The 26,251-nt window shown below is 47.4% G+C and overlaps 2 protein-coding genes across 2 annotated transcripts in view; both read right to left on the bottom strand.

The window, feature by feature from the left end:
* Positions 1-3,461, bottom strand: part of R3HCC1 (R3H domain and coiled-coil containing 1) — a 41,138-nt gene extending 37,677 nt beyond the window's left edge. Inside the window, exons 1-2 of the mRNA XM_047092320.1 lie at positions 3,345-3,461; positions 3,036-3,254 (exon numbers count right to left, since the gene is read on the bottom strand). Coding sequence (XP_046948276.1) covers positions 3,036-3,254; positions 3,345-3,461 — 336 coding nt within the window. The remainder of the gene's footprint in view (positions 1-3,035; positions 3,255-3,344) is intronic.
* Positions 3,462-8,913: 5,452 nt separating this feature from the next.
* Positions 8,914-21,937, bottom strand: CHMP7 (charged multivesicular body protein 7). The gene is made up of 10 exons (XM_047091567.1): positions 21,605-21,937; positions 19,445-19,616; positions 13,506-13,691; positions 13,236-13,369; positions 12,312-12,360; positions 11,934-12,053; positions 11,549-11,647; positions 11,258-11,318; positions 10,591-10,770; positions 8,914-10,358 (listed from the first exon to the last, which is right to left on the bottom strand). The coding sequence occupies exons 1-10, from the start codon at positions 21,901-21,903 to the stop codon at positions 10,306-10,308; spliced, it is 1,353 nt and encodes a 450-aa protein (XP_046947523.1). The 5' UTR covers positions 21,904-21,937; the 3' UTR covers positions 8,914-10,305.
* Positions 21,938-26,251: the final 4,314 nt, after the last annotated feature.

Raw genomic sequence — 26,251 nt, 5'->3', positions numbered from 1 at the left:
AGGGGAAGGATGTCATAATGTTAACTTAGTGACCATGGGTCCTGGCTGAGCACGGACCCAAGCTGTCCACCCAGAACCTGGCTCTGGGGGCCCTCAGCCTGCTCCCCGCCCGGCACTGGGAAAAGTTACTCCACACACAGCGTTTGCCTCAGAAATGTGACCTCCAGCCACCTTTCAGGTCCTCTTAGCCTACCAGCACTGCCAGCATGCCTCCTGCTATGGCATCCCCATATTCCACGGTCCTCTTCTCTTACCTGCTTATTGACTCATTCCCATAAGTACCCCCAGGGACTAGTTGGCCAACTAAACTGTATGCTACTGAGCAAATCAAGAATTACAGCTTAGCCAAGTATGCTTCAAGACTAACTTCTGCAGCTCTGTGCATGTTGGGGGAGGATACCAGCAGCTGCAAAGGAACCATGCCCCCGGGCCAGGAAGAGACCTTGGGACACTGGGGCTGCCTTTAGACCAGATGGCCCCAAACAGACTATGAGTCATGGCACCAGGTTCCTGGTTTGTTGTGGGTCTCTCACTCACAGGGAAGTGACTCCCCTTCTGAGCGTCACCTTGGAACTCTGGCCTGAAAGGTTCATTAACTTACAACGTTCTGACTATCGAGCCTACCCTCTGATGGTTTTACCCCTAGGTCCACCCAGTTATCCTTCCCCTGCCACCGTTGCCATCATCATCACCACCACTGCCACCACCACCACCACTACGACTAACATCATCACCGTTATCACCACCGCCATCCCTATCGCCGTCACCACCACCACCACTGTCACCACCACAACTACCACCATCACCGTCATTACTGTCACCACCAGGCACCACCAATACCCCTACGACTACCACCAATTACCGCCAATACTATCATCACTATCACTACCACCCATCCCCAGTGGTAAACCCAGTTTGCAGCAATGAAGGAAAGAGGCTGTTAGGCAGAACCAGCTCCCGGCCAAATTATAAAGTTTTTTATCAGGGTCTCAATTCACTTGCTTCTCCGCCCTGTCTGCTTACACGCCCAGACCCTTTCCTTCACGTCATCCTGTCCACTTTCTCAGTCTTTAGTCATTTACACTGTAGTGTAAATATAACACAGTACATTGCCGCCCCCAAAGAATATTTGCATATAAAGCTTATGCGTTCGCTGTGGCACAAAAGACTTTGACTCCCTTCAAGGACTGGAGACATCGGAAAAGATATTTTTGATCAAGGGCTATATGCCTCGTCCAGCAAGACTCTGGAGTGAGGACTGCCTTGATGCCATATAATGAAAACTGGTTACAGCAACAAAAGGGAAAACTCAGAGATAGTCTTGTGATTCAGAGTCCAGAAACATGATACCAAAACGCCCTGTAGAACCCACAGGGCATCCCTGACACTGCAGAGGTGACCATAACTTAAGCCTCTCGGTTCCTCAGCTTTTGGTCTCCCAGACTCCACATGCTGGTTCCATGGCTCGCCTTATAACATCCTGCTTCGGCCTTTTGCTCAGAGCATATGGGAGTGCAGGAGGTGAACTTCTCCAGGAACAATGCCCTCTTCACTGAGGACCCTCCTCCAGGCTCGCTGTCAACTCATCCTCTAGAACCAGGGGATCTGGTTACAGAATGGGGGCCCCCACGGGAGGAGCAGCAGCCCTCTCCTTCATGTAGGGCATGTCCCTGCACTAGGACACCGGCTCATCACTGAAGATGACCATCTCCACCACAGCTGAGAGAACCTGGGGCAGCAGCCACAGCCCAGGAGTGAGACTCCCCGTTAAATGCATATGCCACAGGAGAGGGCTGAGTTAGCCCAGCCCACTACCCAAAGATGCTGAAGGTGTCTCCCCAACAAGCAGGGCGGGGGGGGGGGGGCAACAGGACAGGTGCTGATAAGGGCCCCATGGGCCCCCCCCCCCCTTACAGCCAGGTGCACTCACCAGCTGCAGCACAGAACAACAGGTGAGGTGGAAAGTGTGACTATAGGTGACCTGGATAACTAGCACAGAGATATAGAAGCTGGCCAGCGAGGAGGCCACTGCATAGGTGTATCTGAGGCTGGGGTTGCATCTTTGCATCCACATAGGGGGCTCTGTACGGATAGGCGAGGTTCCACCTTATGCCACCTGCCCCACCTGCTGATGCCAGAGTGCAGCCAGATAGAGATGAAGGAGATAAGAATTGACATCAGCCAGGCTAAAGCAATGGCCACTAGAGCATCACCAGCAAAACCACCATAAGGTCCAAGATGACCAGGCAGAAAACAAGGACATTGGTGACCTTGGAGCGCAGATAGCAAAAGTTCAGGGTGGCAGCACACACAATGAACATTTCTCAGCACAATAAAAGCAATGAGGAGCCATAGGAGGCCTCTTCACCCCCCTGCTTCACCCCTGCCCCTACCCTCTGCTGAAGGGGGACCTCAGTCACCTCTGGCACCACCCTGAAGACTTAATGGCTGCGAGTTCTGGAGACTCTGGAACAGAGCTGAATTGGGACAAGGGTCAGGTGGTGAGGCCAGGATAGAGGCACCAGCCTTCCAAACCAGACAAATGCCCCCTGGCTTCCTGTGGGGGTCTTTCTCCCGGCGCTGAAGAGGTGCCAGGGGCAGGATCCCGCCACTGGAGGAGGGGACGGGTCTCCGCATAGGGCAAAGATTGGATGTCCCAGACTTTATCCCGTGAAGCTAGCGGGGAGGTTTCAGTCAGTGGCTCCCGGGCTCCTCCCAGCGTCGGAAAAGGGCGACAGACAGGCCACAAACAGTGACTAAGGAAGGGCCCAGTGTCTGTGCCTGTGGACGGAGGTGAAGACACGAAGGATCTGGGCGCAAGAAACCGGCTGGAGAGAGAAGTGTTATCTGGGACGCGTAGAGGCAGAAACCCAGCCAGGAGGTGCAGAAATCCCGTAAGACAGCGGACGTGGCGTCCTTCCCCGACTTTATCGCCGGACGGCTCTCCGCGCCCGGCACCCCGCGCTCCCGGCTCTAAAGCCCTGCGGCCAGGCGTCCACCCGCCGGCTTTCCCGGAGCGCAGTAGTCCCTCTCACCTCCTTCCCCCGGGGGCGCCGACCTTTGCTCCCAGAGGCCGGAGCTCCTCTCCCAGCCTGCGTAGACACAGTCCCAGAAAAAGCGCTAGTAGGAGCCAGAACCGGATCTCCCCGAGGGCCAGCGGCGCGCACTGCAGCTCTCAGGAAGCTCGAGCCCCGCCCCTCCGAGCCCGCCCCTCCGAGCCCCGCCCCCGCCGAGCCCCGCCCACTCCGGGCCTCCTGCGCAAAGGAGGCAACTGGGGTCCGCAGCACCCACTCTCAACAAATCTCCGAACCGTATCTCTGAAACCTTTCCTTCTCAAGGGTCACTTTTCCCCTCCGCAGCCCCTCGCTGGCTCCGGAAGGACCAGAAGAAATGTACTCTTGCTGCAGTGGTGTTTCTGAGATGAAGGAGGCATCTGCAGGGGCCTGACACCTGAAAGCCATGTCTGCAGTATTTGGCGGCGAATTAGAACTATGCTATAAGGACTCTCACCTCAGCCCCTGTCGTCCTCTCATTAATGGCCAGGATGATGCCTGCCCCTCGCTTCCAATCCTGGAAACTGGTAAAGACAGCTTGGATTTGGATCCATCCTGAAAAGCCACCCCCCGGCCCGTTTCTAAGCTCTAGTAAGTGCTCATGGTAAATAGAAAACAAAAACAAATTCAGTTCTGGTTTCTGGAAGTTTCTCTTCCAGTGCTCTCCTAATCAAAGGGACTTATTCATAGGAAACCTGAAAAGCTGCAGTCAACTTACAAGAGTGGAGACTGTATGTGTTTGAGTTTCATAAATTGGTAAAATGATCAGGGTGAGAGCCAACCTTCACCCTAGCTGGCATAAGAACAGAAAGAGGAAAGGTAAAAGAAAAATGCAGAAATTAGATGTACCTAGCCATCATTAAAACGGGTTCTACCCCCAATGCCACTGTGTGGGGGCTTGGGGGAGGGTTCCTCACACTATTCAGCAATTCATGGACACCAGCTGGGTGTTGTACAATTCAACTCAATTCTGACACTGCATAGGTGGAGGTAGTATCTGATTCCACAGGTTAAAAGCTCGGTCCAGCAAGGGTGACCACCCCATCCACCGCCCCACTTCAACTACCTGTATTTCTCACCAGCAGGCTATAAATCAGAAGTTTCCACGATACCCATCTTGGATTTGATAAATTTGCTAGGGCAGCTCACAGAACTCAGGAAACCCTTTGACTCGCTACACTATCAGTTTATTACAAAGGATATTAAAGGACACAAATCCATAGTCAGGGCAAGGTCCTGAACGGAGTAGCTTCTAGCCTTGTGGAGTTTAGGGCCCAGCATGGTGACATGTGGAAGCATTCTGGTTCCCTAACCTGGAAGCTCTCTAAATCCTATCCTTTTGGGGTTTTGTGGAGCTTTCATTACATAGGCATGATTGATTAAACCATTGGCCATTGGTGATCGCATTCAGTCATCAGGTCCACTCCCCTTCTCCGGAGGTAGAAGGACAGGGTAAGGACTGAAAGTTTCAACACTCTAATCACAAGTTTGGTCCTTCTGGTACCTAGCCCCCATCCTTAGGTGCTTTCCAAAAGTCATCTCATTAACATAAACTCAGGTGTGGCTGAAAGGGGGTTGGTTAAGACCCCTTTATTGCTCTCAACAGTTAGGAAATTCCTAGGGTTTTAGGATCTCTGCACCAGAAACAGGGATGAAGACCAACTATGTATGTCTTCTTATAAATCGCAATATTACAATCATCCACTGCTAACTTTGGACCATTTATTTACCATTTCTAAGCCTCCATTAACTCATTTGTGAAATAACTGCCCGTCTCATTGGAAGATTAAATCCATTCAAAGAGCCTAGCACAGTGGTGCCTGGGTGGCTCAGTCAGTTAAGCGTCTGACTTCAGCTCAGGTCATGATCTCACAGTTCGTGAGTTTGAGCCCCGCATCAGGCTCTGTGCTGACAGCTCAGAACCTTGAGCCTGCTTTGGATTCTGTGTCTCCCTCTCTCTCTGCCCCTGCCCCGCTCATGCTCTGTCTGTCTGTTTCTCTGTCTCAAAAAAAATAAAAAGAAAAAAAGAAATAAAAGAAAAGAAAAAAGAGCTTTAGAAAACAAAACAAACCAAAGAGCCTAGCACAATGTGGTAGTCATGGAGATGCACTGCCCAGGCCTCCCTTCAAGGTTTGCTGCCCAGCTGTGGTCAACCATCAGCCAGCCAGCTGTCAGCTCCTTCAGGGGCTGCCCCAGCTGCAGAGAGCCACCCTAGCTGAGGTCAGCCCCTTTCCAGAGGAATCTGATAACTGAGGGAGAGGGGTGATGATGGATGAAGTCCTGGCCATTTCTGCCTGACATGGGACACTAATGGGCAATACTCATTCTGGAATTCCCTTCCAGAGTGGCCAAGGCTTTTGGGGGGCCTGCATTGTGGATTAACTTCTTCCTCTCCTTAATCTTCTTCCTCTCTTTTCCCTTCATGGGTGGTGATCCTTGATACCCCAAACTCTTTTTCCAGGTCTGCTTCTGGAGAACCCAGTCTGTAATACATAGTATCCAGAAGACCATAAGTACCCAATAAATGTTAGCTTTTGCTTTTTTGTTACTGTTGTTGCATTAAAATAGGAGCTAGAGTCTAAGATTGGGCGTTCTGTTCCTGACCCATCCAAGCCCTGCTCTGTAAATGCTTAGGGCAGTACTAATCCTTCATTATGCAAACATCTTGGAATTTCTCTTTGTTATGGACTGAATGTTTGTGTCTTCCTGAAAACTCATATGTCAGAATCCTAACCCCCAGTATACTGGTACTATGAGGTCGGGGAGTAGGGGGAGACTTTGGCAGGTAATCAGGTCATAAGGGTGGAGCCTGCATGGATGGGATTAGTGCCTTTGTGAGAGAGACAGCAGGCAGTTCCTTTGCCCTCTTTCCACCAAGTGAGGATAAAAGAAGGTGGCCATCTGCAACCAGACGAGGGCCCTCACCAGAACCAGACCATGCAGGCACTCTGATCTTGGTCTTCCAGCTTCCAGAACTGCAAGTGATAATATCTGTTGTTTATAAGCCATCTAGCCTGTGTTTTGTTGTTGTTGTTGTTGTTGTTGTAGCATTATCTGAACTAAGACACTCTTCCTCTGTACCTATACTAAGATACTCTTCTTTAACTACCTGGAGGGCATGGAACCTGTCTAAAACGTCCTTCTTCCCTCCACTAATTTGTTAGCTCACACCTAATAGACACACCCTTTGAGTCTGTTGATTAATTTTTAGCTTTCCTGGGTTAAGGACTTCAGCATGATATTTTGGAATAGCTAAGTTTTCTTTCAACATGTATAATTTAAAGAAGTTTCTATTATCCTAGGCTACCTCACTATGTGCTAACCCAGTAAGCCAACCTACATTCATTATACCATTCACAGGGATAAAAATCCACTAGCTGAGGTTAGATCTACACTGCAGTTCACACTGTACTTTTGGGGGTACCCAGTCACCTAATTGCAGCATTGGCTATCTTACAAGGATTCTAAGTCTGGCTCCTTCGGAAAGTGCTTGGGATTTGTTTTCTGCACAGTTTGATGTGCTGACTACAAGATATAAGTCAGGAGAGTTACCTCTGTGGTCACTATCAGCAGAGAAACAATGTGAAGACTGTCCTTGGCTTCCCTAAAAATTGGAAACTGGCCAGCCAGTATCTCTCGAGAGGCAACTTTCCATCGATAGTAGTCTGTGTAATTGTAGCACTGAGAACTGGAGGACACTCCTCTGCCAACCCAAAGTGTTAATACACACCAACCAGCAAACACAGCAAGTCCTTTTGGAGTTATGTGGTTTTTGAAAGTGTGCTTTTAAGGGTAGCCTGTTCTAACCGGGAGCATTCTGAATTGGAAGTCAACAACCTAAATTCCCCTGCCAGCCCTGTGTCCTCGGGCAGGTCACCCAAGCTTCAGTGTCCTAATCTGTAAAACAGAGGCTTTGCCTACAGCTGTTGAGGCTCCTCCAGCTCTCCTGTTCCAGGTGTCTGTGACTGTATATCATATCTGTGCAGGAGGAGAAAAGGACCCACGCTTTCCTCGAAGAGTGGCTGCAACTTGAATAAAAAACGAGACGTTGGCGGGGAAAACAAATACTTTAAAAGGAAAGGTTGCCAAGCTTACCTACAAACCTCAGAGCCATGCTTTGGTTGGATTCCTTGTGAGTCAACAGCTTTCCCAGTTGCCTCATCTTTCTTACAGCTTTGTTGTTCTTTCTCTTTTTGGATTGCCTTGATGACATTTCCAGCAGATGGAACCACGATATCGTGACCTCTTCCTGGGAGCAGGGCAGGGGGCAGGAGCTGCTCAACCTTGGACTCTCAGCCATTCAGGCAGGCAGTGGTAAGTCAGGCCTCTCACAGTAGGAGTCTGACTTCAGAGCCCCCCCAGGTCCCAGGGCGCAGGCTAAGAGCCCCTTTCAGGGAGGCCCAAGAGAGGCTGAGGCCGTGCCCGCCCCCTTCCTCCCTCCTCCCCAAATGTGTACTCTTCCCCTCTCCTCATACCTGCTCTCACTCTGCACACTGCAACCCTGTTGCCCAGCTGGCAGTGACTGAGAACTGTCTAGTCACTTCTCCAGGCTTGGCTTCACTGTGGCACCCACTGCTCAGACTCCTGTCACCAGGCAGCAGGTGTGCAGGAGAAAGGAGAAGCAGACCACACACAGGGAGACTGAGACAATCAGAATTTCAGGAGCCATCTGGTCTGTCTGCTCTATCCTACAGATGGGAAATGAGAGGCTCGTGTGTCCAAAGCCATACAACTAGTTTGTGGCTGAGGCAAGAACCGGAACCAGGTTTCCTAATTCTGTCAGACCAGTCACTACCTGGTTCATATTTTCTCTCTGAACTTGATCTCAGCGGAATGACGGGTAGATGTTTCAGCACTCCTAGGTTGCTTTACAAGATTTTGAACGCCCAAGAAAAATCCAAGGGAAATGAAAGCTTGAATGTCCCCTCTTCAATGAAGCCGTCCCTGAGTCCACCCACTTGGAGAATTTATTCTGAGAACTTCCTCAGCCCTTTATCTGTACCCTGAAGGGTACTCCACTTTCAACAGGGCGGTGTCTGGCCTGATTCATCTGGGTCGGACATAGCTCCACATATAAGAAAACTCACCAGTTCCCTTAATAAACCAAGCCCATTCCTCCAAGAGAATCTTGATGCAAGACTTGGGCCCCCACAGGGACCTCGTGTGGAAACACAGCCACCGCCAGCCCGTGGCTCCTTGTTTTTACTCTGAACCAACCCAGACTCAACATCTTGTCATTTCTGCCAGCACAGCAGCTCAGGCCCATGAGAGGGAAAGAGTAACATGAGACCAGGTAAGACGAGTGGCACAGAGTCCAGCTCACTCAGTTTGACCGGCGGTTCCCTACGACATGCCTCCCTCAGAGAACTTGGCCTTATCTTTACCGTGTTCTCTGTCCAAGCCGTTTCTGCTCTGGGTGTGTTGACTCACCCACAGCTGTGAACCCAGTGCTGTGGTAGACCTTCTAGCCTGTTCCTAGCTCTGCACTCGGCCTCAAAGCCTGTGTCCCCCAGGGCCGTGGCAAACACCAGGCACGTAACAGGTACAGGGCTAAAGTATGGTACGATCACACAGGCAGAGGAATCGGGCCATTAGAAGAGAACAGGCAATGGAAAATAATGGCTAACATGATGGCACAGGCCCTGAACCCAGGCCATTCAAACAATGCCTCTTCCCCAGAAGGGCATCCGTGTGAGAGCGGCCGGGCCTCCTGCCCAGCTTATGGCAACTTGGTGCTCACACGGCAGCTACTGCACATTCTCCTGCAGCCTGCAGCGTGTGCGTCTGCTGGAAGTGGGAGCAGGGAGGCGTGACAGCACAAGAAACGTCATACGATGTAAAAAGAGACAAGGACAAGCACTCGGATTTTTTCTTTTAATTATTTACCAGATAAAAAAGAAAAAATAGTGATTGTTTCTCTTCACCCCCAACATTTCAGTTTACCAAGGTCAAGTAGGAGAGAAAATGCTGAACAGGAATTCATGCCCCTGGCCTGGAGCAAATTCCCTTGGCTCTACAGCACCTCAGGGAGGAGGGACAGGGCAAAGGGCTCCAGGCAGAAATACTTGTACTGTGGCAGCAGAGTGGCAGCGTGGCTGTCCTCCTTTCTCCTCCCCGTTGCCAGAACATTCAGACCTTCCTGTCTGCCCCCCTGCACCATCCTCCCCAATGCATCAAAGGAAGTAGGAAGACAGGACTTCAGGAGGCAGGACAGGTATAGCGCAGGACCGGGGAAGCACACAGCAGACATGGCGGAAGACCACAATCTTCTGTTTCTATTGCACATCCTGGCTCAGATCCCCTGCCCTGAGCAGTGGGCTACAAAGTGAAATGCTTCTGAAGTTCAAACCAAGAACCCATGGTTGTGTGCCAGGCTCAAGAAGGGGAGGCGTGTGGTTGTGTGGTTTGTTCTGACACACACATGTAAGTTATGTGGAAGTTACTCCAGGATGGGGGCAAGGCAAAGATTATGCCTCATTAAAAGAACATATGGAGTTTGGACACCTGGGGCCCTACGGTCACCTGGGCTTCTCCCCCTCAAGTTCAAAAGACTAAGAATAACTCTCCAGTCAGCAGATCTTCTGCGTAAGATGGAAGAGGCAGCAGCATCCACCAACTACACAAGCCCCCTCTCCAGCTGTCATGATTCTGACACTCAGGGGTGACCTCTTTCTCTGAACACCTGGAGAATTTGGCCAGTGACCCCACAGGACAACAACCTTTCACACTGTATGTTTCTCCACCAAGTGGCAGCTATTAGATTCTCATTCTTCTCAATACCAAGGAAACCAGAGGGAGACTGGAACACGTTGTTTACCCAACCTTACAGAGTCCTCGAGAAAACAGTGGGGCGGGGAGAAGGGACTGATTTTGATTTGGCAAGGCTGCAACTCTTTCACCTTCATTGGCTGGAACAAAGCTGGTGGGTGAAGACAAACCTAACGGAGCCAATGGCAAGAACTGCAGGCTATGAGAGACGACAGGTCAAACACAGAACTGTATAAATTGTGGCACTATAAAGATGAGAAGGCAGGTCCATGACACCAGCTGGGAGCACGCCTTGGGAGCACGCTTCCAGCAATTACAATCTGTCCTGTAGTAAGCGGTAGCATCCAGATAAATCAGAGTAGTTTTCCTTCCTCCTCTTCCCAACAAATTCTGAGAGTTTCTCATTTAAATAACTATGTACACACACACAAGCCTGGTCTCTCTTTTACATGAGGGTCCTTCACTTGAGGGTCCTAGAATGGCTTTAGAGAGTCGGTTCCAATTGCCTTTTTGGAGATTTACTGCTTGGGACCAAACCTGCAAGGAGAAGAAATGACTGAATACTCTGCCAGGTGGATCTTTAAGGTGAAAGCATCCCAGTGTTTAAAGGATTGAGTCTTAATATAAATAATGAGCCCACAACTCCCTTATGGGGTTTGGCACCCTGGCAAATTGAGCAATTGGGTTGCGACTCACCAACCCCGTGCCTGGCTACCGTCAGCCAGAGGGCCCTGTGCCCACCAGCAATCCTGGGAATACAGTTCCCTACCTCCCTCTGATAAGGACAGTTTCTCAAGTTCGGCTTCAAGTTCAGCGTCCGAGATCCTAGGGTTAGGCACACTGTTGGTATAAAATGTCTCAGGGGGGTTTTCAGGCAGATCAAAATGTTCTTTGGTGGTATCCTGAAGAAGGATGTCCAATTCCTTCTCCAGTTCCTCACTGTCAAAATCTGCAAAGAAAAGATGACATGAGAACACATAAAGCCAAGGGAGGATGAGTCAAGGATTGAGTAAAGGCAAAACTAAGCTCAGCTTTGCAAAAACATCCAGGCCTCCTTGTAGGTCAAAAAAAAGCCTGTGAGTTAAGAGGAAGAGGGTGCCTTCAAGCAAATATTCTTCCCACACACAGAGCTAAGTCACCTAGAGGGTATATTTTGCTAACACCACAGAACTGACCCTGCTTTCCCTTGCCCTTGAAGAAGGATCTTCCATTCAGAAAGTCTAATGAGTCAAGATTACTGCAGTCCAGAGGGGTCAACAGTATAGCCTACCAAGGGGGATGACAGTTCCTTCTAACTACTGCCACGAAGGAGCCCCAGAGAGAGGAGAGTGCTGCCTGCACCAGGAAAAGTGGATCTGTGATCAAAACTATCACAGCGCAAACAAGTGAAGGCCTCTTAGGAAGGAAGAAAGAAAAGAACTGTCATGTCAACTCACCTAAGCCATTGGTCACCCCACCCGCCAGAGTCTGAGAAACTTCATCCTGGGTGTCACACAGCTGTAAGAGAAAAGCGTAAGGCCTTGAACACTGAGCGGCATCTCGAAGGTCTGTCTTTTGGTCTCAATGTTCAGGGTTACCAAGTAATGCTGCCCCATCTGAGAATCAAAAAATCTTCCTCAAATTCACAAGGTAAAGAGTCAAGTTTGGGAAAGGATGAAGTATAGCAAAGTCACACCTGCCCTCAGTTACTTCCTCCTGTGATTTTCCTCCCTGGCCCCTTCCTGTACCTCTTGGATCTGATCCACAAGGCTCTCTGCCTTCTCCACTGTGACATCCTTCATGGAGAGTTTTAGCGCTCCTACCCCGGCCTGATAGGCATTGAAAACCTAAACAGAAAGCAAAGTTATCAGTGCAAATGAAGAACAATGGGCAAAATACATACAATAGTGTTGAATCTCCAAAAGATAATTTGGGGGTTTGTTTGTTTTAAACATCCACACTTGATTCCTCCCATGTTCACCGAGGCCAAAACTTTCCAACAGGAGAAGCAAAATCCCAACCATATCTTGAAAAAACCCAGGCCTCCTCCAAACATCAAAGCCACAGTGGAGGGAATGAGGAACGTATCCCGGAGAGACCACCCAGGTACTGGAGCAGAGGGGCAGTGACTACCATCTGATCTGTTTGGGAGGCATAGATCCGGTCCAGGATGCCTTGAACGGTGTCTAGCTTGGCATGAAGGGCTTCAATGCGCTTCTCTGTCCGTTGCTTGGCCTTGAGAGATCTCAGTGCCTGGACGGGGGAGGTAGGAGCATGGAGACTTGGTCAGGGTCAGTTAGGCAGGCCAGAGGGCCAGAGGAAGGCTTTCCCACATGATAAGACCATCTCAGGCCTCCTCCTCTCTCACTTGTAAAACAAGCTGTGGTACCCAGACCACCTGCAGACTCCTCCCCCCGAGACCCAAGCTCCGCTCTGAACCGCTGGGACACCACCTCCCACTGCCAGCCCGGGGCACAGGTACACAGCTGGAGGGGAAAAGAGAAAACTCACCAGTTGTTTCTTTCCTGCTCGGCATGCCCGGCGGGCTTCTTCTTTACACCTATGAAACACAGGGGACAGATCAAGATGACCATGGCATAGGATGGGGGTGGTAGTGTCCTGAAAAGTCCCTAAGAGCCCCACTTAGGTAAGGTAGTTTCAAATCTGAAAATCAAATCCATTCCACCCAAAGGCTAGAAAAATAATGCCCAACAGCCCACTGGCACACTCCTGCAGCAAGCTGAGACATAAACTTGAACATATGCGTGCAAGAAAGGCAAACTGACTAAGGATAGGCTGTTTCAGCCCACGGGGAGAGAGAATGTGCCAACCAGACACCTTAACAACAGATTCCCATTTCGGAAGCCAGGAGATAAGGAATCAAATCCTAATACCAACAATGACCTTGGACACAGTCCCTGGTTGTCCCATAATGTTGGGTTTCTCCTGCTGTAAGAAGGAGACAGCATTTTAATTCAATGTCCATATAGCCTACTTTTTGGAGAAGTGTTCATGTGCCTTTAGCAGGGATGCCTTGTATGGCCATCCAAGGGGAAGAGCAGGAATCCCTCAGAAAGACCCTGGAAGGCAGAGACCTGTCTTGTTCACTACTGTATTTCCAAGTCCCTAAGTTAAGGCCTGGCTCAACGAACACTGGTTAAGTGGATACCAGCATGGAAGTACATAAACATAATGCTAACAGATGTAATCTCTGGGGGAAGAATAAAAATTCATTTTTTCTCTTTTATGATATTCTATTTTGCACAATTGCTGCATTGAGCAGTTAGCACTTTGTAATTAGTAAAAAAAATAATAAATAACCTTTCTCAAAAAAAAAAAAAAAAAAAAAAAGAGCCCACAGACACCAATGCTTTGCTGGCTCTGAGGGCCAGCCAGGGGTGGGGGTCGGAGGGTGCTCAGATCAGGGGTAGTTACCTCTCTGCTTCCTGGGATAAGGACTCCACTTTGCGTGAGAGCAGCTGTTCACTCTGCATCAGCTGGTATACCCCAACATCTACGTCGTTGACAGGAGAGACCTTGGCATGTGGCCCTCGGGCAAACTTCACAATCTGAGGGACAGGGACAAATTACTAGGGCCCCTACCACGAATGCTGAGAAGTCCCAGGCAGGAATGCTGGTGGGCATGTCAGTATACACTTAATAAGCCATTGGGGAGTCACTGGATGAACAACTGGACTTCCATACCTTTTCCCCATTCTGCTCGAGAACCGTGACTCTCTTCTCTTTCTGCAGCTGCAGCAACACCAAGTAGAAGGTCCTCTCATCCGGGCAGGAGCCTGCACACAGGGTGCTCAGCTCGGACAGGGCCACCACAGGGTGGGAGGAGAGAGGGGAGTTCTGATACAGACGATACACCTCCTCGGCCTTCTCCTGCAGGGAAGGCGAATGTGCTTATGGGCCTGGCCACTCCTCATGGAGCCCAGAGAGTCCCGACCCCATGTTTCCAAACCATGATCGTGCAGGACAAGAGCAGGGAGCGCTGGTCCTGCCCTCCCTGAAGTAGCAGCTTTGGAAAAGGAAAAAGGATTTGTGTTTTTTAAACCCTGGAGGAAATTTGGTGTATATGGATGAAACGAGGTACATGATATCTCTGTCCTTGCACATCCATTTGGGACTTTATGTTTCTGTGTCTCCCGAGAGGCAGGGGAAGGAGGAGGAAGTGTGGTGTGCTGGCGCGGCCATGACCGAGACCTGAGGCTTGGTTTTAGGCCCTGCCTATCTGGCCCTGCAGTCTCACGGGTCCTCAGCATCCCTCTCACAAACTGAAGAAGGTGGATGAGATGGCATCTGTAGTCCCTTCCAATGCTGGTCTTTCCATTTTTATGCCAACTTCTGACACTACAAACAAGAGCATTACTGAGTCTATAATGCGTCTCAAGAGAGAAGTATGTGACAACCAGGTAGGACAGGGTTTTTGTGAATAGCCTAAGAAATAGAAGTTTCAAGAAACAATGCCACCGTGTTCCTCCTACATGGAAATTACTCTCAGTCCTCTGCAAACAATATTTACTGAATTAGGCACAAAGTGCTATGAAATGTAGGGAAGGAATACCCAGGAGTTCAGAGATTGCTTGGGGGAGAAAATGGTTGTTGAGCAGAATTCTGAAGGGTGAGTAAGTCCCTAGGTGAGGTAGGTGGGAAGAGCATCTTAGGAAGAGGGACAGTCATGAACAATGGCATAGAGTATGAGTCAATAAGGTGTTTATGCGAGGGGACAGGAAGGGGAGAGAGAGCAGAAGCACTTCTCTCTTACAGAAGGTGCAGCAGATTCTTTGCTGTCCTTTATCTGCAGATGGTGGGTAGTCATGGAAGGGAAATACCAAGGCTGGAGTAACAGATCTAGCTGACAAGTGGGACAGGGTGGGTTATAGGAAGTAGGCTTAGAGGCAGAGAGACCATTTATGCAAGAGACTAGGAGAGACTGAACAGGGCAATGCCAGTAGGGACAGAGAAGGGATGGGTTCAAGAAGAATTCAGAAGATAAAACAAGCAGTCCATGGTACCTGGGCATGGGGTGGAAGGAGAAAGACGAGTCTGGGATGACTCCTGGGCTCTGGCATGAGTAACAAGGTGGATGTGATGCTATTAACTAACTAATAGCAAGAACACAGAAGGAAAAGCATATTTTACAGGAAAGACAAAACATTCCATTTTGGACACGTTTTTTTGGATGCTTGAGGTACATTCAAGAAGATACATACAGCAGATAATTGGGTACAAATCTGAAGCTCAAGGGAGACACCAGAACAGAACATATATGAAAGGACTCTGAAGGTCCTCAAGCATATAGAAGGTAATTAAAATCCCAAGTGTAAATGAGTTACCCAAGGAAATTCAGAAAGCAAAGTAATAAGCTGAACGAAGACCAATGTTTAAGAGATGAAGGAACTCATAAGAGCTACCCAGAGCACCACCAAGAACCCATAGTGTAATGACAACAAAATCAAAGAAATGGAAAATTTTAACAAGCGAGTAGTCCATAGTGTCAAAGGCAGCAGAAGAGTCTAATAAGATAGAAACTAAAGTTTTCATTTGGTTTACCTGCCCTGTCAAATAATAATGCTTACTATAAAGCTATGTAGTAAGAACAGTGTGGTATCCAACCAACAGATTAACAGTAAACAACATTAATAAAGGTTAAAACTGGCTATCCACTTGGAAGAAAATAGTTTTTCCTCACCAGATACACAAAAACAAATGCCAAATTACTGAAATTTAAATTGAGGAAGTTTAACCTTGGGGTGCCTGGGTGGCTCAGTTGGTTGACTGTCCGACTTCAGCTCAGGTCATGATCTCATGGTTTGTGAGTTCAAGTCCCGTATCAGGCTCTGTGCTGACAGCTCAGAGCCTGGAGCCTGCTTGGATTCTGTGTCTCCCTATCTCTCTACTCCTACCCTGCTCACTCTCTGTCTCTCTCTTCTTCAAAAATAAATAAACATTAAAAAATTTTTTTTAATCTAATTAACCTTGAAGTAGAGGATGACTTTGTAAGCAAGACCAGAAATTCAGCAACCATAAAGGAAAATTTTAGAGATGTGACTATAGAAATATGGAAACTTCTATATGGTAAAAGACATCATAAATAAAAACGAAAAGCAAACAAGAGACTGGAAAACAATGTTTACATCCTTAATGCTAACTATATTATATCTACTCCTAATACATAAAAAAACTCCTATAAATATAAAAGACAAACAATCCAATAAAAAACAGGCAAAGGATATAAATAGGCAATGCACAGGAGATACATAAATGGCCAGCAGATAGGGGAAACGATGCTCAAATCCGAACTAGGAAATATCATTTTTATTTGTCGTACCAGCAAAATGTAAAAGACTCATGTTATCCAGTGCTGGCAAGGATGTGGGGACACTGAACACTTGAATCAAAGTGTGAATTAGCACAAACTTTTGAAAAGTAATTTGGCAATTTCTGTGCATAAGCATTTCTAGAAATTAATCCATAAAAATAAAAATGGAAGTACTGCACATAGATGTACACACAAGGCTGTCAAAGTATTTTTTTTTTGTAACAGAGAAATTAGAATAACTTAAATGTCCATCTGTGTGGACATAACTATTGCATAAATTGTGGCACTTCTATAGATTTTTATGCAGCCATCCAAAGGAATGAAGTACATCTATATTATATAGGGAAAGATACTTATACTAATAAGTGTAAAGAAAAAAAAAAAGGCAGGCTGCAGACCAATAAATAAAGTAAGATTCTATTTCTGGAAAAAAATGGAGCGTATGTGCATACATATTTTTGTACGTATGGGCATGTTCATTTATTTATTCAACATATGTTTATTGACTCTCTACTATGTAGCAGGCACCGTTCCCAGAGTTCCAGGGCCAATGGAACATCTCCTATCTGGTAGGAGAGACAGATTATAAACAAGTAAACAAGTAAATAACATTTTTAGAAAGCATTAAATGCTAACAACAAAATAAAACAGAAAGTAATGGTGTGGGGGCGCCTGGGTGGCTCCATAGGTTAAGTGTCCGACTTTGGCTCAGGTCATGATCTCATTATTCATGGGTTCAAGCCCCACACTGGGCTCTGTACTGACAGCTCAGATCCTGGAGCCTGCTTCAGATTTTGTGTCTCCCTCTCTCTCTGCCCCTCCCCTGCTCACACTCTGTCTCTCTCTCTCTCCCTCAAAAATACATAAATGTTAAAAAAATTTTTTAAAAAGAGAGAAAGTAACAGTGTGAGACAGGATCAGTAAGAAAATATGTGAACACACAAACACACCCATGTGTGTGCCCACATGAACAGAAAGGAATGTACCCAAAGAGACAGAAATGGGATGAACAGAAAGGAAACATTCATTTCCTTGCATAATTATTTTAAATAGCAAAACTTATGGGCAATTTTTACTTTTTGGTTATTTTTATCAAATCAAATAAAAAGTTACTGGCTTTCTGTGGCCAGACTTGGGAAAAATCAATTTACCTCAGAAGTAGACTTTGTTTTAAAAAAAATATCCAACTAAGACCCTTCAGTTTCACACATTAACACAAGATTCCACCCCAGGAAAAGACAGTGAAGTTACCATATATGTCACGGAATGAGCTTAAGTGTTGAGTGCTCTATTTAGTGATGTAAACTGGGCATAGACTTAACAGAACCAGGTTGGTGCGGAGTTAGATTTATTTTTCTACTTAAGTAAGATTAAACGGCACTGTGGTTAAAAAGTACTGTTGGTTCTTGGAAGATCTAGGTTATTTATTCCATTCCTGCCCCCTTTTCTGCCTTTGCTCTCAAAAGACTATGAATCCTAAACCACATCTGTGGGGGTAAATGGGTCTACCTCCCTTTACTCCAGTTGGAAAACACTTGAGGTAAGAGCCTGCAAAGAGGAATGGAGCTTGGCCCAGAACCACGCAAACCATCCTGTGGTTTCTGCGTGGCCTTGGCTAAGTCCTGGAGGTCAGGGCGCTAGGTGGGAGGATAACCATGTGGGTGGGAAAGGAGGAAGAGCCCTTCCTTTGAAGCATGCTGCTCGGTCCAATGGTGAGAGACAAGGAGAGGTGGCAAATTCTGGAGATCCCCACCTCAGTCTGAGGCAGAGAGGGTTGGGAGTCTGTCAAGGTGACAAGAAATCAGAGCCTCTCTTGGGGTAAGGGATGAAGATGGAGAGCTAGCCCCAGCTGTGTGGAAGCCTCCGGGACTATGCAAGGGTCCCGAGGTTGGGCTTGGTCTGTGAGTTTCAAAAGTAAGTGCTGTCGGGGCGCCTGCATGGTTCAGTTGGTTGGGCGTCCTACTTTGGCCGAGATCATGATCTCACGGTTCCTGAGTTCATGCCCCGCGTCGGGCTCTGTGCTGACAGCTCGGGGCCTGGACCTGGCTTCGGATTCTGTGTCTCCCTCTCTCTCTGCCCCTCCCCCGCTTGCACTCTGTCTCCCCAAAATAAATAAACATTAAAGAAAAAAAAAAGTAAGTACTGTCTGTCTACAGCATACTTCTGCTACCCAGTGTTCAGTCGGTTTCGGTGGAGTGGTGTGCACTGCATTAAAGAGCGTGTGGAAGGTGAGGAAGTGGTGACAACAAAGCTTGGTCAAGAAGGAGAGAGACAGAGCACTAACTAGGCAGCGGCCGGGTCCCACACAGGAGTCATTCTGTGATCGGAAAAACCTGAGCAGGTTTCGAGGCTGGGGAAGAAGAGGGAGATAGGAGACAGAATGTACAGATCAAGAGGCTAGCTAATGGGACAAGGGGACAGCAGGGTAGGGACAGACTCAAGAGCACACGTGGAAGAGAGGATGGACACTTCATCCTCTGAGCTTAGGGAGAAAGAAAGGCTCAGAAGACCGTAAACTGGATGTAGGACAGAAAGCTGAAGGCCTGACAGGAGATCCTACCTTCTCAATGAACTGTCAGCAGAGTCGCAGAAGGGGAGAATGGAAGGCACGTGAGTGCGGGCTGGGAAAGGACTAGTAAACTGGGCTGAAGAGTGGCTGTGAGGGCCCTCCTGGAGCTGGGGACTGTGAAGGGGACCCCAGTCTTGGTGACAGCGTGATTCTGTCTGGCAGGGATGGCAGACTGTGGGGTTGGTCTAAGGCAGTGCAAGTGCTGGTGTCTCTGGGGTGGACCGGGGGAGCCGCAAGAAGCTGGGTGCGTGCTGTAGGCTGGCTAGGGAAGACAGGCCAGGAGGAAGCTGACCGACCAAGAGGGCATGAAGGGACCACAGGCCTGGTGGCCTCTTCAGTGATCATCACTAAGGCCATCGGTAAGCTGGAAGGGGAAAGGGTGTAGTCACAGAAGAGGAAATCTGAACTTGGTTTGCTGATTTAAGGGAAGGCAAAGCTGAAGTCACAACGTCCTCAGGAATCCTGAGAAACTCTTGCCAGTAAACTACAGAAGGCAAAGAATTTTCTACACTTCAGCTTATCACTAATTTCTACGCATACAGAAAATAATCAACCGTATGTTATGGACAATTCCTAGACAGAGTATCACCCTTGAAATGCACAAGTCCAACTAACAACTAAATAATGCTACAAAAGGTCAGTTATCAACTCTGTCATCATGTAAAAAAAGATATGCTCTTTTTCTAAGGACAGACACAGGCACGTGGAGGATCCGGTCATCACCTCTCCCTTCTGAGCACCCACCTTCAGCAGCTCCACAGCCACGAGCACCTCTTCAGCAGGAACCTTATTGTCCCCTAGCATGTTGGAAAGAGTCCACTTGAGGGGCTTCAGCAGGAAGACTCCAACCCCCCAGGAGATCCAGCTGCTGTCTACACTGGCCATGAAGTCTGACTCCCGCTGCAGCTCCCCCCGGCTGCAGGCAAAGAAAGAAAAGGACACGTAGTAGGCTTGATGCAATGTCCCGTTCCAGTCCCCACCTACCCTCTTCCCCCGAGAGAGAAATCTGATCATCACCATCATAAATACCATTATCAGGTACCTACTCCGTGCCAGCTATTATGAGCAGCATTGTTTCTGCTCCAGCTGTCAGCACCATTGACGACTCTGTGAGATGGATGTCATCCTTGGCATTTTAGTTCATGAGAAAATGGAGGGACCGAGGTGAGAGAGGCCAACTCTGAACTATAATTTGGCTCCAAAGGGCAAGTGCTCCACTAAGGCTGCAGAGGCACAGCAGGCTATGAGGCCTATGTTGAGACCTTCGTTTACAAATGAAGTTCAATATGATAAAATGACAGTAACAGTAATGGATTACTGTCAATGCAAGACATGAGGAAATACACAAAGATGTTCAGAGAAAAGGTTTTCTGCTATTCCTGAGCTAGGGTGGAGATACGACCTAAGCATTCTATGGTACTGGTAATAAGCAGCTACATTTACTGAGCCCTTACCATGGGCCAATCACTATGCTAACGGGCTACATAAGGAATAGGATTTCAAATCCTCATAAGAAACCTAACCACAGATATCATCACCATCTTATACTTGGTCAAACTGAAGCTTTAAATAGAGGGGTACATAATTTAGCAAGTGGTACAGCCAGGGTGTGAGCCCAGAACGCTTGGCCCTCAAGCAAAGCTGTTAATTACTATGTTATGCTGCTTCCATGGAGAGTTATCTTCCTCAAAAATTCTCTGGATGCCAGACCCCATCAAGCACCAGGAAACGTCAGCAGAGTGCCAGTAGCCGGGAGAGAAGATATCAAGGTCTTAAAGGTCTCTGGATGGGAAGAGGCAGGGACAGGTCCTACAGCAATAAAGAAGTCCAGACTGTTCTTGTCCCTCACCAACTTAAGCTATGTTCTCCTCCGTATCCTGCTTCAGGCAGGAACTCAAACTTTGCACAGTACGCTTTCTCAGAAAAAAGAAGTTTCAGAAACGGCTCGTCCCGCCAATGTCAGCCAATGGAAAGGTACCGGGGAGATAAATCAGGAAGTGCAAAAACTCAAAGCAACATCAAAACTGACTTTCTTCTTCATTCATTGAAGGAGGTACTACGCTCGCCAGGCTGCTCTCAGTATATGTACCATGTGATGTGCAAATGATTTAGAATCAGGAGAGTAAGGGTCCAGTCCTGGCATTTCATCGAACTAGCTGTATAAACCTGAGTAAATCGCTCGACCTCAGTCTCAGTCTCCTGTTCTGTCTGCTGAGGATAATTCTATCATCTCGCCTGCAGGACTGCTGAGGAGGTCAGATGAAACGGGATGATATGCAAAGTATCTGCATACTATTAAGTGAGGTACCTTAGATATCCATGCTATCGCCTCAGGTATCTCCCAAACCCTGCACCTGTCGCACAGGTAGCACCTACAGGCCCTTCTCAGAGCAACAAGGTACTCGGTGAAGCCCTCAACCTCCTTTATGTCCTCTGCTTCAAACAGCCCGTGCCAAGGACAAGCCAAGACAGGCCAGACACATGACCTGTGCTGGGGGCTGCTGGCAAGATCCCCCACAGACCTCTTCCCCACGACTGCCTTCTTAGTCCTGCCTTCCTTAGTTCAGTAAATCCTATCTCATAGACCTTCTGTCCAGGGTAATTCAAATTTGGAAGCCCCTACAAAATAACTACACAACGGGATTCCACTCCAGACAAGTCATTGTCACTTCTGCCAGGTAGGTTTCTCCTCCCACCGTCTGGATCTAATCTAATCGCACTATCCTGGACCCCCAATTTGCCAGATGCCCGTCTCTCTCTCCCTCCACACCCCTAACACAGCCTCCTTCTCGTCCTCCTTCGCCCACTGAACACACACAGACCTGCTTCTGCGGGCCAGACCCCGGCATGGGCGCGGTACCCTCAGGGAGCCACCCCCGCCCCCTTGCCCGGGCCCGCCCTCACCGTAGTAGGTCCTGCAGCACGGTGGCCAGCCCCAGCGGGACACTGCCCTTGCGCTGAAAGGCCTCCTGCAAGTCCCGCAGACGCAGGCGCACCACCCCCTGGCGGCGGCTGTGGCTCAGCACCAACGGAGCCCAGAAGCCCATCTTGCTGTCCCAGTCGGTGCTGTTCACCTCGCGACTCCTTTTGAAGGCGGAGAACAGAAAGGACATGCGCTCCTCATCCTCCTCCCACTCGGGGGGCAGTAGGCCCGCCGGGTCTCCCCCGGCTGGGGCCTCGGCCTCCCGCTCCGGGGACCACATCGGAACCCCAGCCCCGCCAAGGCTCCGAACACAACCCCGGCCCTGTTCCCCTTCCGCCCTACTTCCCTCCCGGCTTCCGTTCCTTGACTACCTCCTCCTCTGTCATTACGTCATCGCCACCCCTAGCGTGAAATAAGTCCCGCGCCTTCTCAAGCGCCTGCGTCTCTCTGCCCTCCCTGCGCCAGGAGGCGTGATGATGACCCTATTTTCTGAGAGGCTCAAAGCGCTTGCGCCGACCCCTTCTCCCACAGTCTTTGTGCGGAAAGAAGGGCTTCGCGCGTGCGCGGCGGGTAGGTGCGCGTCCCGCCCCCTACTGATCATAGAGTTTGGCGAAACATTATAGAGAGGCTAATGCTTATGCATCTAAATTGTGGTTTGAGGTAGTGGGACTGTAGAGTCCCGCTAAGGGGCGCCAGAGGCGTCAGGATCGCTGGTGAGTCACAGTACGCCGCTCCTCGACCAGCTTCTACTTCAGACACTTAAACTTCCAAGACAGCTTCCTTTTACGGTAATATCAGCGGATGCACAATTGTCGGTCACTCAAGCTCTGTGACGATGTATATACTGATTTTGAAAGATATATATGAGCTTCTATTACTCTTGCTTCCCACCTTCTGCCCTGGAGTGCCCTTCTTTTCTTTCTCAGGGCCAATATCCTGCTGATCCTCAAGATGGAGCTCAATTCTAATCTTCCCTGAAACCTTCCCCAACTGTCCTGACTCGTTGTTGATCTCTTTCCTGGACTGTACAGTTAGCATTTACTATTCTGTAGCCCGTTCCCTAGTTCTCTCAGGACAATGGCTTAAATATGGTGCTACGATACATAGCGGTGCTGAAGAAATACTTCATAAACTAGAAGGTGCACAGCTTGACCCTTGCCGTTTAATATCTCAGAATCTTGTTGGAATGAATGAGAGCTCACATGCATGATAAGATTCTTACAAAAAAATCTTGTGAGCAATGAACATGTCCAGTGTGTTAAGAATATATAGATTTTCTTTTTAATTGAACGGTTTGAAAGATGTAAGGAGTTTCTTGTTTAGTGGAACTGGGTAACAATCACTGGAGTTGTGTATGATTCTTGGCTCTGCCACTCATTGGCCGTGTGACCTTGGTCAAGTACCTAACTTTTCTGTTTGAAGGAAATATTATGATGTAGGTAAAGTACCTAGCACATAGTACATAGAATAGGTGTTATCACCAAATGGCAGGATGTTTAGTAGTTGGAACACAGTTGTAGGGAAGAATTTCAATAAGCATTTTGAAGGAGGGGAAGGGATAGGATTGGTTGTATGAATTAAGGTGTCAACTGATATTGATGTGTTATATTTCTTCAAACATTTTCAGGGCAATATCTCATTTGATATTTATAACAACTGACAAGAAGTCTCTCCCTGACCACACTCTAGATGGGTTCTTCTGAACCCTCTTCTTGACTAGGCCTGTCACCCTTGGCCTACAAAGGCCTCAACAAACATAGTTTCTAACAGCTCAAGGCCATATCCCTAGGATAACCCTAGCCCTCTTCAAAGTGCTGCCTCAGAAAACACAAGGTTGTCAAAAATTTTGACTGTCTGACCCTGTCTCCCAGCTTCTGTGGAAAGAGGAAGGTTACTCTAATTTCTACAAGTCAGTTGGCAAACCCTGGCGGGTTTCACAGGGATCATCTCCCTTTCTAGCTTTTTGTAACTTATCACTGCCCTGACTCTACTGAGACCCCCTCATTCTCTTGCCTATTCCCTTATTTTCCCTTTGAAAGGCCTAGTCACCTCTGTATAAGGAAGGTAAGTAAAATTTGCACTGGACACTTTCCCTATTGTAATAGTATTACTGATTAAAATCTATCCTTACCTCTTTAGTGCCCAGTTGTACCCTAAGAACCACATCTCTGCTGTGCCATCATGCTCAGTAAAATGGCTGGGTGGTTTGTGTCATGAGAGAAACCAGGTTGTTTTCTCATCTAGGTCTCTGAGTCTAAGTCAAAATAGTCCTGCTCCTAAGCATTTTCAGGAGAGCAACATTACGTACCTGGGGCCACCTGTACCTGAAAGTGCCACTGGGTTCCTGACACCTATAAGCCAAGGGTTCTCTGCTTCCACCTTTTGGAGATTGGGGGGCTACTGGAAGTAATGGAGAATAGAAAGAAAAGCTCTGCCGATCCTGAGGGGGTGACTAGGTATATGGCAAGCTCTTTCTCATCTCAGGGCCTCCAGCTGCTACACTCTCCTTTGCTCTGCACACTGGCTCCTTTTCATCTTTTAAGTCACACCTTAAAAGTCACTTCCTCAGAAAGGCCTCGTCTGAACAATCTATCTAACATAGCACCTTGGAATTTTAGAATGGATGGATCAGTCTGGCAACACCTGCTGATTAATCGTAACATCACAGAAAGACAACCAGACATTAATTACATGCCTCCTGAGGTAGTATGATAGCAAGTACGTAGAGCCACCTGTGAAGTATTTTTGTCAAAAAATTGAACCTGAGTGTGATCAAGCTACTAGATCTCAGTACTAGTTTATGGAAGTTACAAAAAAAAAAAATTGGAAGGTAGAGGTACATGTTCAATGAAAACTAAGGTCACAATCAGCAAAATCTAGACTGGAGAATTCTACTAGCTAAAGACTTTATTTCCTCAACAAATAATGATAACAAAGAAACTTTTATTGTACAATGTTTTCTATCCAATTTGGATCCAATTTGCATAAATAATCATAAAAACTCATTTTGATGACTAGCACTTCCAATATTAACTGGATATTTGATGGTATTTAGCAAATTAAGGAATGATATGTAGGTTTTATTAAAAGTATTTATATTTTGAAGACATCGAAAGTATTTCTGAGTGAAACTGTATGATATTTGTGGTAGGAGGTTGGGTGGGAGAGAGTAGGGACGTATCGATGAGTATAAGTTTCTTACTCTGTACCTAGCAAATAGCCTGGGCACTTAAATTTCATTTAATTTTTTTAATGAATAAATAAATGACCTAGACCTGCATCCTGGTCTCATCTCAGTAGTAGCCTAATGACCTCAGGCATGCAGGTTTCCTTGCAGATTCCTCCTCTGTGAATTAAAGGTTCTACATGCTGATCTTGACTTTTTTTCTAGCGCCCACTTTCTGATTCTAAATGTAATATCCGCTGTAGCTATGTGAGCGATTGCAGAAGCTCTTTAGTCCTGGAAAGTCTGAAGAACAGAATGCCACCGAAACATCACCATATCATCTCATGGCAGTGGTATTTATTTACTGGTGCCCCAATATGTCTTTGATCAGACGCCTAAGCAGCCTTACTCCTGCTATAATGCACAAACGTTGCAGAGGCTTTAAACCCTGCAACACCTCTATAAAGCTACATGTTACCTCTCCTGCTTGCTTGCGGAGGCCTCATTATTTCTGTAGAAAATATGCCTGTCTTCCTACATTATCCAGTTATTTCTAGTTCTCATCTCTTGAATTCACAGCCTTTAGAACTTGGCTAAAAGAGGAATAGAAAATACATTATTCATAATCTATGAGATTTATAGGAGGAGTAGCTAGACTTGTTAATATTCTGTTCAGGTACCACTGTGTTCTAGAAGCCTTTCCTGGTCTCTTTCTTTCCTCTTCCTTCCTTCCTGCTCCATACTATATTGGGTGTCTTTTCTTATCTTTCTGTACCCTGTGTACCTGTCTATCATTCCATGTCCCACATTGTTTTCCTAAGTTGCCATTTATGTGCCTGGCTCTCTAACTGGGTTAAGTGCCTTGCTGGCAGGGACTGTTCTTAATTGTGTTTGTTTCTAGCACAGTGTGTGCACATCTTAAGGACTCAGTTTGTTGAATGAATAAATGAATGAATGTAATCAAATCATGAGTTTGAAGAAATAATATCATCAAGATCTATCCTTTATATCATAACATTTATCCAAATATAATGTACTAATACAGTAGTTGAACCTTTTATTTATTTGAACGATTTACTTGTTTTTTAGCCAGTTTGAGCTGAAATGCCTCTAAATTTAATTGCCAACATGCTCAGACAGAGTGGTTAGAGCAATTATAGCTGTGGGAACTCCCCTGCTTCTCTCTTCAAAGCATGCAAATCACAGGAGACTGTTGCTATCTACCTGTTGATGACTATAATCTTCTAGAATGTCTTAGTAACCATTTGTGAAATTGTTCAATTTCGCTGCAAATAATTTATCCCTTTTTAAGCTCATTGTCTTCTCTTCCACTCTTCCATTTTATTTATTTATTTATTAAAAAATTTTTAAGTTTATTTATTTATTTTTGAGAGAGAGAGAGAGACAGAGAGAAAGAGAGAGGGAGAACGAGTGGGTGAGGGGCAGAGAGAGAGAGAGGATC

This window comes from Lynx rufus, unplaced genomic scaffold (genome assembly GCF_022079265.1).
Source record: "Lynx rufus isolate CCGP_SWC_20201006 ecotype Redwood Valley unplaced genomic scaffold, mLynRuf1.p SCAF_3, whole genome shotgun sequence".
NCBI lineage: Eukaryota > Metazoa > Chordata > Mammalia > Carnivora > Felidae > Lynx > Lynx rufus.
Note: the sequence above shows the minus strand (reverse complement) of the source record. Positions and strands in the feature narration are given on the sequence as shown.